The 14,809-nt window shown below is 40.0% G+C and overlaps 1 protein-coding gene across 16 annotated transcripts in view; it reads right to left on the bottom strand.

The window, feature by feature from the left end:
• Positions 1-9,624, bottom strand: part of LOC136676287 (voltage-dependent P/Q-type calcium channel subunit alpha-1A-like) — a 73,734-nt gene extending 64,110 nt beyond the window's left edge. For 12 of the 16 annotated variants that reach the window (XM_066653157.1, XM_066653164.1, XM_066653170.1 and 9 more), the window contains exons 1-3: positions 9,490-9,624; positions 8,010-8,149; positions 143-234 (exon numbers count right to left, since the gene is read on the bottom strand). In XM_066653157.1, coding sequence (XP_066509254.1) covers positions 143-234; positions 8,010-8,149; positions 9,490-9,624 — 367 coding nt within the window. The remainder of the gene's footprint in view (positions 1-142; positions 235-8,009; positions 8,150-9,489) is intronic. The other 4 variants (XM_066653166.1, XM_066653167.1, XM_066653165.1 and 1 more) reach the window with 1 other exon arrangement.
• Between the last annotated feature and the right edge of the window lie 5,185 nt (positions 9,625-14,809).

Below are 14,809 nucleotides of genomic sequence, written 5' to 3'. Positions count from 1 at the left end.
TAATCAGGTGTGTTCAATACAACACACACACACACACACACACGCACACACCGCCACCATTTGCAGGCCTGGAGGAAAAATAGCAGCAATACGAAAAAAAAAACTCACAAAACACTAATACACAACAAACACAAACACTTACTTGGAATTCCTGAGACCAGTTTGAGTGGACGCAGCACTCGGACAGCTCTCAGTGTCCGCAAATCCAACTCAGAACCAACAGTGGATAAGATACTGAGAACGATAAACAGAGAAAGACAAAAAGAAAGAGAGAGAGAGCAAGAGAAAAGGTCAATACAGTGAACAACATATATTAATAGCAGCTGATTTGGTCTGAATTACTTTTGTGTATATAATTGATGAATATGGAGAACAAATGTGAAGACAGAGGTACATTTCTGAAACCCACCACCGGTGGGTGCCACTGACTCTCTTTCATAAAAACAAATGTGAACTTTACAGAGCTAAATTACAGAGTATCTCTAAGTACCTTTCACCACTTAATGTAGCCAAGAAATGCCTACTACAGCAGGAAAAGTGACTGACTGACAGGCAAAAGGACCAATCACAAGTCTGTTCTATTCTGGCACGACATGTAGAAGGAGGGAGCCTTTCAAGCTGGACCAGTAGCAGAGCCAGTACAATACAATATACGGAAGTGTGTATATGTCGATGTACAGACAGCCAGTCAGAATGCAATTTGCAAAATCCTGACAGTGAGACCAGATTCATGCACTATAAGCATCAGGCTCTCCGTCAACCTGTGGGTGGAGCATCTGTGGCTGCAAGTACAGAGCTGGCAACAGAGCTGCACTCTTAACTGATAATTTAATGGTTATTATATGGAACATGGGCTCTTAAGGTATTCACTGTTTCATACATATGTTTCAAACACTAGAAGAAATGAAGATTTACTGGGTTAACTATTTACAGGAGCACTGTGTATTATTTTTATCTTAAATGTACAGCTTCAAAATGATTATGATGCTCATTCGACCTGCAAAAACTAGACTATGCCACTTCAGCATTACAGGGGATGGAGGATAACACTCACAAAAACTGCATAACTCTTTACGAAACACAGGAGCTACTACGGTGTTCAGCTTGTTACAAGGAGAATCTAGCTCAGATTTCCTAGTAAGGACATTATGGCAGAGGTTACAATGAGACAGCGACAATGTGTTATAGTCAGGTTGTTGAGAATTACTGAACAATGAACTCCAAGATTAGCTCCTGCTAAATATAGCCAGATTAGCAAACCTTTTAGCTGTTTATTTGGACACTGATCCTGGTATTAAGTGTTTTTCTGTCGATTGCTGTGTGGCTGTAATGGACAGAGTTACAAAAGCTTAGTTGACAGCAAATTGTTATAATCAGGGTTTTGAGAATTACTGATGAATGAGGCCCAGTGTTAGCATGCTTGCTAACTTTTGCCAGAGTAACACACTTTTTAGTGTTAGACATCAACTCTGGTAACAAGTTCTTTTCTGTTTATTGCTGTGTGGTTGTAATGGCTGTGAAAATACTTCCAGGAGACAAGAACAATATCAGAGAAATTACAGGGAGCTGGATAAACAGAAGCCATCATATGCCCTTGAAATATAGAGATACAGTGTGTTCCAACCAGATTACAGGTGTAAATCCAAACATTTCCGATTGTGCAGAGTTTCAAGTGTGAAAAGGGCTTAAAAATGTCTTCAAAAAAACACGCTCGGTCTGGAAATTCTAAGCTACATTTGGGTAGGAAGAACTATTTAAACCTTAGTTTGGACACTCTTTGGGTCCAAAGGTTAAAATAATTGACAATAATTCACATAATGGCACTCCCAGCCCAGCAGGATGTTAAGTGCAGTGCTTTTAATGGCGGAAGAATGGGGTAATTTGGTATGATCCCCCAGACTGACAGAGAGAGTTAGCCTTGAAAGTAACAGAACAACAGAAAATCTCCAGAGACATCAGAGAGAGAGAGAGAGAGAGAGAGAGAGAGAGAGAGAGAGAGAGAAAGAGAGAGAGATCAACCTCCAGGGAGAAGAGAATGACAGGGTGACATGGAGGGAGAGAACAAGGGATTAACACATTGAAGAAGTGTGGAAAGAACTTTAGTCTGCAGAGAAACACCTGACAATCACATACATGCACAGACAGAAACACAGGAATCAAAACTAATATGAGGTGGATGACAACGTAGATGATTAAGATCATGAAGTGAGCATAATATAGGTGTATACAGGAGTATTAAAGATGTTGATGGAGGTGAAGAAGACTGATGAAAATTATAAAATTGAGGAAGAGGATGATGGAGGTGTGGAATAGTTGATGCTAGTGAAGATGGTGATGATAAATGTAAAGATGATGATGATGAGGCTGATACAGCTGAATATGATAAAAAATGTTAGTGAAGATGAAAATGTAGGTGAGAATAAGGATAATGGAGTGACGAAGGGACAAGGATGAAGATAAGAATGACGATGTTGGTGATGATGAAGTTGAGGAAAAAAATAATGCAGATGAGGATGAGAATAAAGGGGAAGATAAGAGTGAGGATGATGATTATGATGAAGGTGGGACTCTCCCCCACAGTCAGGTCTCTCCCCGTTCACCGCATTTCTATGGCAACGGGCAATTCCTCTTTTACAAAGTCTCCACGGTTACCGACCTCCTCTCATTCATAACCGTTGCCACAGCAACGAGCCCTCTGTCATTGATGGAATCTCCGCTGCAACCAGGCCAGTGAGAGAGACAGAGAGAGCCAGAGAGAGAGAGAGAGAGAGAGAGAGAGAGAGAAGGGATGACATGCAGAGAAGGAGGGAGACGAAAAAGACAGACAGAGACAGCAGAAGAGGGAGAGAAATGTGGACAAGAGAAAGATGGAAATACAGCAAGAACAAGAGTGAGAGAGAAGGCTTTCCTTTCTTACATGACAGATTCTCTGCTGCAATAACTGACCAGTACATGCAAAAACACACACACACACAAATTGCTGACATGTTATTATGGGTTTGTATGTGTTAGGTGATAGATAGATAGATAGATAGATAGATAGATAGATAGATAGATAGATTCTGACTCTGAGTGTGAATGTGGGTCAGTGTTTACATTATTCAGTGGGGTTCAGTTCTGAAGCAGAGTTCACGTTGTCGCAGGAAACACATGACACCCACACTGCTGTGTACAGAGGCTTTAACTGGATATTTTATGACTTAAAAAATCCTTTTATAAGGACTAGACAGCCATGTGCAAGTGTTTGAACATCCCTGTTTTTGTCAAGTTGAAAATAAGCACATTCTCTTCAAGAATTTTAAAGGAGCAATAGGGCATTTTTCCATAACAATGTAAAAAGCAATATTTATAAAAGTGGTTATATATTGTTTTTTACCTTTTCTATGGAGTTGCCTATAGAAAAGTATGTGTGTAACAATGTCACACACACACACACACATTGCAACACATTATAATTCATCTCTGATTAGCTGATATTTGATAGATTTAAGCTGCAGTAACCCGAGACATTAATCACTGACATTTCCCAATTGAAATCTGAATCATCTCAATTGAATTGCTGTAATAAGCGAAACCAAGATTAAGTTTGGTGAATTCTGATATGTCATTTTGCATCCTTGACCAGTAACGCTACTGGGTTGGCAGTGCTCTGTACAGCAGTACTGTAGATCAAAAATCCAGGAAACGCTAATTGCAGCCATTTGTAAGCATGAAATTTTAGAATACTGTCTGAGCTGATCATAAAATGCTACATATGCATGAGGCGGCCTGGTGTGCAGTCAGTAGATTTGTGATTAATACTGATTTATTTATTTAACCTTTATTTTATCCAGGCAGGCATTTAAGAAGGTATTCTTATTTACATAATTGGCCTGGGAAGTGCCCAGTGACACTTGGAAAAAAAAAGATAGAAATAAGTGTCCAGTTTTAGTGTTTCATACCATCAAGATATAACAGAGTTGAGCAAGATGACCAGACATTCCCCTTAGTGAATGTGAACAAGTAGCTCACAGTATAATTAAACCGCTGCCATCTTTACCATGTTCTGTTGCATATCAATTATTTAAAAAGCTGCAATGTGTCCAAATCTGAAAAAAAGCTTTATGAGACAACTGACAGTAGTGAGTACATGTCAATTGCAAATTCAGAAGTATAATAATACATATTCACACATATTTCACAAACGTAATATGTTTCAAAATTATAATATATAATCTTGTTCCATTCATTTCTATTAAACTTTAAGAACATTTTTACTATACCTCTAAAGCTACCATTTCAAAGATACAAACAACAATATGTTTTCTATAACAAGGAAATGAGATTACGTTGGAAGGCATAAGAAGGACAGAAAAAGTACCAAATATTTCTGGACGCAGTCAGAAGTGTATGCACAATTCTTGCTGTAGCCACAGGTGGGCAGTATTTACGAGCGTTTACTGTTATAATGAGTGTCTCGTTCATATCCGCGGCACAGAGCCAATCAGTTTTCAGCATGGACGTCACTGTGTGTGTGTGTGTGTGTGTGTGAGACAGAGAGAGAGAGAGAGAGAGAGAGAGAGAGAGAGAGAGCCAGTGTAAATTGTACCACTGCCATCACTTCCATTATCAATATTACTCCTGGAGCACTGCAGTCATTTAAAGAAAGTGCGCAGTAATATCGCTACGGTAACTGAAGGACTAGCATAGCGGCAAGAAGCGTTAGCATCTTCTCTGGCATTACGTAATGTCGCCATGGAAACAGGAAGCATGTCGGTGCTGAGGAGCGTCTGTGTGAAATACGAACGATAGATTTCTCTGTCCACAGCTCAGTGGTTATATAACTGGCTACACTCATATACCTGTAATCTCTCTCTCTCTCTCTCTCTCTCTCTCTTTAGCATGCCCCCTCTTTCTCTCTCACTCTCTCAATTTCTCTCTGTCTGTCCTTTTTCACTCTTGCTCCCTTTCCGTGCCAGCATTGAAGTCAGTCCGGCTGCCACAGTCACGATTCAGAGAGCTGCCAGACACACACACACACACACACACACACACACACACACAATGGGGTGGGGGGAATGCTAGTACTATACAGAAGCTAACACCTGACTAAGTTTCTCACTTGTACTGAAACTACAGTGTAATCACAGATTTCCTGTCACTGAGCAGAGATTTAATTCCTTTTGTCTTTACATCTGGTGTAAATCCTGAAAAGAGCAAATTGTCTCTATATCTTCTTAAAGCAACTCTTTGGTGTAAAATAAATGTAAAATTCGATATCACAATTTATAATACTGATAGCTGAAAATGATTTAGAGTATTGTCAGTATATCACTACCAGTACCAGTGCAATGTTTGGTTTCTGGTATCAGCTGGTACTGAGCTAATTCTTATAGTAAATATTGTCCACTCATCAGTCCATCTGTCCAGTTAATTCCACTTATACAAGACTAGACTCTTCTCACCCCAAATGTAAACTCAGAACTAAATGCCATAGTATTGTTTCAACAACAGTTTAAAATCAGACCTAAATAGTTTGTAATATTTCATTTAAATAACACAACCACCATTTTTTTCCAGATACTGTTCTCATGCCAGCCAAAACATGTAAATGTTCTAATGTCCTCCTTGTTTCTACACTTATTGCCTCAGCTCCATAATGTATTGATGCACTTTGTAGTTCTACAATTATACACTATAGACACTATAGTCCCTCTACTGCTCTGCATAATTTGTAGTTTTTCACAGTTGTTCAATTATCAGGACCCACACAGGACCACAAATACACTGCAATGACAATGACGTATTGCTGGTGTGTTAGTCTGTGTTGCACTGATATGAATGCATCAGTCACAGCAGTGCTGCTGGAGTTTTTAAACACTGTGCAGACTCACTGACCACTCTATCAGACACACCTACTTTATTGGTCTGCCCACTAGATGTAAAGTCAGACACAGTAGCTCATGTGCTGCCGCAGAGTTGTCTTAGTCATCCTCTGGTCCTTCATCCGTGGTCACTGGACGCTATGCAAAAAACGCTGTTGGCATAAAATTTTTGTTTGGTGGACTATTCTCTTTCCAACACTAACATGGTGTCCAAAAACTCCAACAGCACTGTTGTGTCTGATCAACTCAAAATAGCTCAACACACACTGACAACCATCACAGCAGTGTCACTGCAGCACTAAGAATGATCCATCACCCAAATTACCTGCTCTGTGGTGATCCTCTGTGGGTCCTGTCCACTGAAGAACAGGGTGAGAGTGGTCAGGCACTATAGATAGATTAACTACCTGCACTTACATGGTGAGAGAAACAAGGTGGGAGTTTTAATGGTATGGCTAATTTATATGTTCACCCAATTTTATCCACAATTTAGTCATGGACAGTTCCCACTGTAAACTAAGACGGACTTCCCAATTAAGTGCAAGACTGCCAACCTGGGCGGGTGAAGAACACTTGCTTTTGAGAAAATACTGTATGTCAAGTTCTACTAATTCTTTATAAAATGTTGATAACACAGTGATACTGGACATCTCCTCAGGCTTGGAAAATAATGGTAACTGCACAGATCTATTATATCAGATAACAGATGCCTTCTCTGTCTGGCACTGTGCTCGTGATGGGAAGGGGGAGGGCCATTATACCTACCCTGAGAGCAAGGATGTGTTCGCCGGGATTGTACAGATCGCATAAAAGCGTACTATATGTGATTGGTGCATCACTAGCTATGCCGTAAACACATTAAAGGATTTTAGCTTCACATTTCTGCTCTCACAAACACACAGCCAGTTGATGCAAATGCGTTTCTTAATTGGGGCACACACACCCATCTTCAGATGAGCATGTGTGCTGAAGATGCAGTAAATCAACAGAGTGTGTGTGTGTGTGTGTTTGTGATTGATCATCTGCAGCAGTGAAATCCAGGTTACTGCAGCAGCTAATGCTCTCATTTGATCTTCTCCCATCCCCCTCCACTCACACACCATCTTCATCATCCTGTTTCCAGCTTTCACTCTCTCTCTCTCTCTCCCTTTTTTCCTTTTGCCTCTCTCTCTCTCTCTCTCTCTCTCTCTCTCTCTCTCTCTCTCTCTCCCTTTTTTCCTTTTGCCTCTCTCTCTCTCTCTCTCTCTCTCTCTCTCTCTCTCTCTCTCAGTCACTCTTCCTTCACTCAGTTCTGTTCCCTTTTAGCCTAGGTGTTTCGACCGCTTTCAAAATTTTCCTCTCCAGAAATGCATTACCCCATAGCGATTGTTGCTAGGTTAGACAAACTTTAGGAAACACTACTAAATATGCCACTCAACCACAACTCAATTTATAATACGTTATCACAATTATATTTTGTAGTCACCTGGTAATCATCTAGCATCATTTCTGAGTTTCTATTGGCTGAAATCAACCACATGTTTACCACATGTTGTTTCAGAAATGGTAGATATCTGTCACTCACCCTCTCTGTTTTCTGTCTCTCTCTCTCTCTCTCTCTCTCTCTCTCTCTCTCTCTTTCTGTCATTGTCTCTATCTGTCTCTCTCCCCTGCTCTGTGACATTTTCCTCACTGTCGCTCCCTGCAGTGCTGCTGTGATCCAGGCCTTGTTTGACTCTGTGTGTGTGTGTGTGTGTGTTCATTAGGGTAAGGTGAATTCTGTGTGAAAACAGTACCCTGCTGTGCCCACACATGCACACACACACACACACACACACCTGTATGTATTACATGCTAAACTGCCATGTGGTGAATGGTGGGGCTAAATTGTTGGAGACTGAACAGGCAGAGCTAAGGTGGTGTAGGCTGAAAGTTGTGGAATGAAGAGTTTGGTCCATAGTCTTGTAGGTGAAATAGCTGAAACCAGCACAGACGTTTGGGTGGGCCGTACATTAGAACTGGGTTGTGACATCACAACCATGCTACATCGATTATATCATCAGCTGGGGAGGGAATGGTTCATGATGCTCTGTGAACAAAACAAAGCAAAATTGATCCTTAAATAGAAAGGATGTGTGTGTGTATGTGTGTCTGTGTGTGCCTCACCCTGTCAGCACCACCACGAAGTCCATGACGTTCCAGCCGTTACGGAGATATGAGTCTTTATGGAAGGCAAAACCTAGGGCCAGGATTTTAATCCCAGACTCAAAACAGAATATCGCTATAAAATACGGCTCAGTTTCCTCCTGGAGAAAGAGAAAAAAAAAAGAGAGAGAGAGAGAGAGAGAGAGAGAGAGAATTGACATTCTGCAGTCACAATGGCCACTAGAAGGCCTATAGAAGGTTAAATATGTATAAGTTTAAATTCTATTAAATATTTGGCCTGAACAGATGTGGGCAGGTCTAGTTTGATGTCTGCCAAAAATTAGTGGTCTTCTTTTTAAGCACATTACAGTTTTTCTCAGACGATTTGGATAATTTCTCAGATCAGAATTGAATTTCTCAAAATCACTTGTTCAAACTCCACATTGTCTAGTTACGGGTGCACCTCATAAACACTGTTTCTCATTCATTTTGGACAAACAGCACCTGCTTTGTTTTAACCATGCCGATGATTGTGTACACCTGTCTGCTCTTTCTGACATTATCAACTTCTTTTTTCATGTTGATCAGAATGTTTTAGAAAGACTCCAGTGTAATTTTCTATGCAGCCCTATATGTACATCTGTGCCTGAAGGGTGTTCCCCATGTTTATACTTCTGATATGTTTTTTTTTTAAATCATTTTTTACATTTGCTAAACAGTCTTGTCTTTCTTTTTTGTATCATAACAACACAGTCTGTCACTGACCTACAGTACAAACAGTAAAAAGCATAAATGTGAATCTGGTCCAGTCTCTTCCAATCATTCCCCACATACTGTGATATCTAACTTTACCTCACAGTAAAAGTGCAGCCTGGTGCAATTTCACTGTCATCAAAACATTAAAAAAACACTTATTAGTTATTGATATACTGACAATGTGGCTACACATTTTGACTGGGTTGTTCATAATCAATGACACAAGGTCTTGTCATACTGATGACACAGATACGTACATTGACATAAATACTTCGTTCCGGGATATGAACTAAGGATTTTTAGCAAGTTACAGGCATTTGCCAGAAATCCACCCTGTGGTGCTGATTGTACGAAATGTTTTGAGAAATGCACATGATGTTGTGCAAAAATAAATGATGATTTGAGAAATGTTGCAAAGCGCCTGAGGAAACTGCAAGTAGGAGTTTGTTCCTCTTTACCACAGTAAGTCCCTACTCACCTGGGACATTGCTGTGAAGATTTTGTGGTATTCAACCATTTATTTTAGAGATTATACAGTGTCCACAATATGTGCAAATGAATGTTTGAGCAGTGTTCACAAACCTTTGGATATAGGTACTTGACACTATTTTAAAACACTCATAAAGCTGATGTGAGTGCAGAAACCAAAGTAGAGGTTTAGATACTTTCTTTGTGTTTCGGTCACACTTTTTGTAATGAGTATGTGTGTGTTTTTGTGTGTGTGTGTGTGTGTATGTTGTCTCACCAGTCTTTCTGAAAGTGGTGTTTTGTCTCCCACTGGTAGATGCTGCTCCAGAGCCAAAACAATGCAGTTGGCGATGATGGTGGTTAAAATCATCCACTCAAATGGAGTGAGTAGAGTTAAGGAGAAATTCAACATTTCACTCTCAGCCAATCGCACTAATGTGCTCACACTCCGTTAATTATGTGTTCTCACTCACACAATCACGTTTATTCTGTTACAGTCACCCAATCACATTAACCCTCTCACTCTCACAAATTTGTATTCATCTGCTCACTCCTAACCAATCACAATCAACATGTCAACAAACCTATGTTCACAACACAAGTGAAATACAGAAACACAGGTAAATATCATAAATACCAAAGAACATCACAAGCGCTAATGGATTTTAATAAACAACACGTAATTATGCATAACAACTCTTCTGAATATCCCAAAGACTACTGGATGCCCCAAACTATGTAAACACAAAAAAACAATCTTAAGCATCAGTAAACATTGCAAACATAAGTGAACTCTCAGAGGCAGGTAGCCTAAACATTGCATTTTAAATAAGAATTCCACTTATTTCACAATGCTTCTGCATCCTTAAATGTTTGACATATAAATGAAGGAATTTTGTTTGGATGTTTTTTTCTAAGGGCAGCAGGTAGAGGGTGGCGCAGCAGGTAGTGTCGCAGTCACACAGCTCCAGGGACCTGGAGGTTGTGGGTTCGATTCTCACTCCGGGTGACTGTCTGTGAGGAGTTGGTGTGTTCTCCCCGTGTCCACGTGGGTTTCCTCTGGGTGCTCCGGTTTACTCGCACAGTCCAAAAACACACGTGGATTGGCGACTCAAAAGTGTCCATAGGTGTGAGTGAATGTGTGTTTGTGTTGCCCTGTGAAGGACTAGTGCCCCCTCCAGGGTGTATTCTCGCCTTGCGCCCAATGATTCCAGGTAGGCTCTGGACCCACCGTGACCCTGAACTGGATAAGCAGTTACAGATAATGAATGAATGTTTTTCTAGAGAAATTTCAGACGTTGTGAGGTTAAGATTTCCACTTATTTCCATCATTTTCATCATCATCATCATCATCTTTGTCATCATTAACATCATCCATTTAAAATTTTTAGACTGTTGCAGTTCACTGCTGGTTGTGGAGAGGAAATAAAATGCTATATTTGTGTTTTAAATATCTGGTTCATACCACCACTGAATGAAAACATGCTCATAAAGCAAACACACATACACACACACGCACACAGCTGCAGGGCTGTGTTGAACTGATGGCTGTGGACAGATTCAGACAATATAATGGAGCATCGTTATCCTGTTAGAGCACGCCTGTTAACAGAGGCTACACACATACACACACACACACATCGACTGATATGTTATGACAAACCCATGGTGTCCTGTCCATGTTACTACCATCTTACTGGTTTCAACCAAGAAGCCACTTTGCTTTCACACACACACACACAATCCAAAAACCAATAATATTTAATAACTTTTTGCTACCTCATAAACCAAATAATAAACATTATCCAATTCCATGTGACCATACAAAACACTACTGAAATCCTCCAAACTAATGAACAACATACCACTAGTAAAAATTGATGCAAACATTTGTTAAATTCCTCAAAATTAGTGAACCTGAACAATGACTTGCTATAGTGAACATGTGCCAAATAATAAAAAATCTAAAAACCTTTAAATATTTAAGCAATAAGAGGGAGAGCTATAACAGGAGATTGCATCGTTCGTAGGCATGAGGCAACAGTTCCGTTATCGTATAAATGTATTGTTAGATTTTAAGATAAAAAGGACAGAGAAAATAAAACTACCTGTTTATCAACATTCCACAAGGTAAAATAGTTCCATTGTTTCAAACATTGATTCTAGTGTAAATCCACCATTGAGTGAGTGAGTTAATCCAAGTGAGTTCAGTTTATAGTGATGTACATGTACATTGAATTTACAGATTGTAGTGATACACGTGTAAATGATAGAAAGTTTATCTGTTTAATTTAAAGTATTTACACTGCTCAAAAAACTAAAGGGAACTCTTAAACAACACAATGTAACTCCAAGTCAGTCACACTTCTGTAAAATCACCCTTTCCAGTTTGGAAGCAACACTGATTGTGAATCAATTTCACCTGCTGTTGTGCAAATGGAACAGACAACAGGTAGAAATGAGAGGCAATTAGCAAGACAACCCCTATGAAGGAGTGGTTCTGCAGGTGGTGACCACAGACCGTCTCTGTACACATCGTTTCTGGCTGATGTTTTGGTCACTTTTACATTCTGTCAGTGCACTCTCCCCTAGAGGCAGCATAAGGTGGTGTCTACAACCCACAGAAGTCGCTCAGGTAGTGCAGCTCATACAGGATGGCACACCAATGTGAGCTGTGGCAAGGAGGTTTGCTGTGTCTGTCAGCACAGTGTCCAGAGCATGAAGGAGATACCAGGAGACAGGCCAGTACACCAGGAGACTTGGAGGGGGCCGTAGGAAGGTAACAACCTAGCAGCAGGACCACTAACTCCTCCTTGGTGCAAGAAGGAACAGGAGGAACAGTGCCAGAGCCTTGCAAAATGACTTCCAGCAGGCCACTAGTATCAATGTTTCTGTGCAAACTGTCAGAAACAGACTCCATAAGGATGATATGAGGGCCCAGCGTCAAGGAGTGGGGCTTGTGCTTACAGCCCAACACTGTACAGGGTGAGTGGCATTTGCCAGATAACACCAAGACTGGCAGATTTGCCACTGGCACTCTGGGCACTCTCATCACGGATGAGAGCAGTTTCACACTGAGCACATGACAGACGTGACAGAGTCTGGAGACGCAGTGGAGAACGTTCTGCTGCCTGCAACATCCTCGAATCTGAGCAGTTTGGCAGTGGGTCAGTAATGGTGTGAGGACCTCCATGTGCTAGCCAGAGGTACCCTGACTGCCATTAGGTACTGGGATGACCATATGCTGGTGCAGTGGACCCTTGGGAATCCAATCGAGTACATCTGGGATATCATGTCTCTTTCCATCCACCATTGCCACCTTGCACCACAGACTGTACAGAACATCCCTCAGGAGAACATCTGCTGCCTCATCAGGAGCATGCCCAGGCATTGGAGGGAGGTCATACGGCACTTGGAGGCCACACACACTACTGAGCCTTAATCAAACTGGTCTTGAGGAATTTCCACTGAAGTTGGATCAACCTGTAATTTGATTTTCCAATTTTATTTTGCGTAAGATTCCAAATCCATACCTCCATGGGATAATAATTTTGATTTACATTATCATTTTTATGTTATTTTGTTCTCTAAACATTCCATTATGTAATGAATAAAGATTTTCAACTGGAATATTTCATTTATTGAGATCTAGGATGTGTTATTTTAGTGTTCCCTTTATTTTTTTTAAGTGTATTTTGGTGCTTGTCTTAACAGCCGTCCTGCTTAGCTGGTGACAAAAAAAAAATAAATAAATAAAAAAAAAAGATCAAAGAGAAACTAGGGAAGCCTAGATTTGCCGGACCACAATTAGCCATATAGCCATTGTCACAGAGGTCTGTCTGGTATTTCAAAAACAGGAAAGCTCAAAATACATACCCTTGTCATTGGAAGGTCTGGTGCTTAATATCAATGTCTTTGTTTACAATAATAACAAATAAATAAAAATAGTTTATCTTGTCAGTTGCCGAGTGTATGTGTGATCATGGAAAGCCTGTACTTTTTTTCTGTTCATGCAAAGCTACAAAACTGAAGTACCACGTTGAGGTGACATTAAAGCAACAAGTTAACAGTTTAACATTTAAGTTTTTGAACGTTTATAAAAACCAACCCAGTAAACATTTAGCCATTGATTCAAATAAAATGAAATGAAATAACGTGATGATTTCCGTCTAATCAACGTTCTCTTAAGGTTGAAAATGATAGTTGAAAAGACCAAGTCCAAACACAGACATTGAAAAGACGACTATTAGACGTATTTTGGACGTCCAGGGACGTTCCTTGTTTACTGGGAAGCACCTTAACATTTTATCAACCGAGTAATCTATACTTGATAAAGAAACGGTATCGCTGGGAACTAGATATTTATTACTGACTTACATTTCTATAAAGGTCTGAATGATAAAAAAAAAACTGTGCTGTAACAAATTCACAGCCTCATTTATTTTGAGTAACACTTCGCTCTGGTGTTCTGGTTTTAATAATCCGAAGATTTTGTCCGTTTTCGTGTAAAGTTAAACAAAAATCGGTGCAGATGTAATTTACTCGTCAAAAAGTCAGTAACGGTTAGACAGTGTAGTGACGCCACCTTAAGTTCTGTGAAATACGACTGAATTAACAGTTCCTACTGGCGCATGCGCGTTTCAACATTAGGTGTCAGTAAACGCAAATGCCTCAAAGCCTCAGCATACTTATCTCGAAACGAAATTCGCGAGGGCTATGTGAACTGAGAGCGCCTTCTCAATCTTTGCAAGGTCAAAGATGGTGAGTGATTTGTGACATCTACAGATCTGTAATCCGTGATTAATTACTCTTAAATTATGTCGCAAATACAGCGAAATACTAAACCGTACAGATAATTTTGTTAACTCATAACGGTTCTAAGAAAATAACGTAATTATTTACAGTCTCGGATTCACACAACAGTTGATAAAAAAGTATGCCTTTGGTATTATTGGTTTTAGGCGGAGAAACATTTCACTTGTTTTAGCGCAGCGGCTTTTTACTTTTTTTGTTTGTTTCCTAGCAACGGTGCCGCTATGTGTCACACAGAGAGTTGTGTGGAGCAGGTAAAGTTGTTCACACATTACGACTTCCATACATAAACCAATAGGAACGGCAGATTTTCATAATGTAGTGGAGGTAATAGCAAGATATTTTACTTTGAAACGTAGTTAAAGTAAAAAGTTTCCCAAAATGGAATTATTTACGTGAAATACAGATACACGAAATAGTTCTATGACAAATAAGTGCTATAACAAATTACTGTCCAACACTGGCGGTAACCATGAAAACCTCATGAGCCCCATACCCAGCATTTGTAACTACAGCATCCATTACCCATACTGCATCTCCACAAGTCACCAACACTGCACCTCAGTCAGCACACAGTAGGATCAATGCTTACCAATCAACACTGAATTATATTTTTTCTCAAACAGGTCTGAACCACTAAACCAAAATCATCTATTTTCAAAGAGAATAATATGATTTTACACTAACTTTAGACTGCACCACCACACATTGCCAACTGCTAGCAGTTTGTCTCTCTGTTAAGGTTTTCTGTCCATCTCTCTCCCTCTCCTTCTCTCTCTCTCTCT

Source organism: Hoplias malabaricus, chromosome X2 (assembly GCF_029633855.1).
Source record: "Hoplias malabaricus isolate fHopMal1 chromosome X2, fHopMal1.hap1, whole genome shotgun sequence".
Taxonomy (NCBI): domain Eukaryota; kingdom Metazoa; phylum Chordata; class Actinopteri; order Characiformes; family Erythrinidae; genus Hoplias; species Hoplias malabaricus.
The sequence above is the reverse complement of the archived record's forward strand: the minus strand, read 5'-3'. Positions and strand labels throughout refer to the sequence as shown.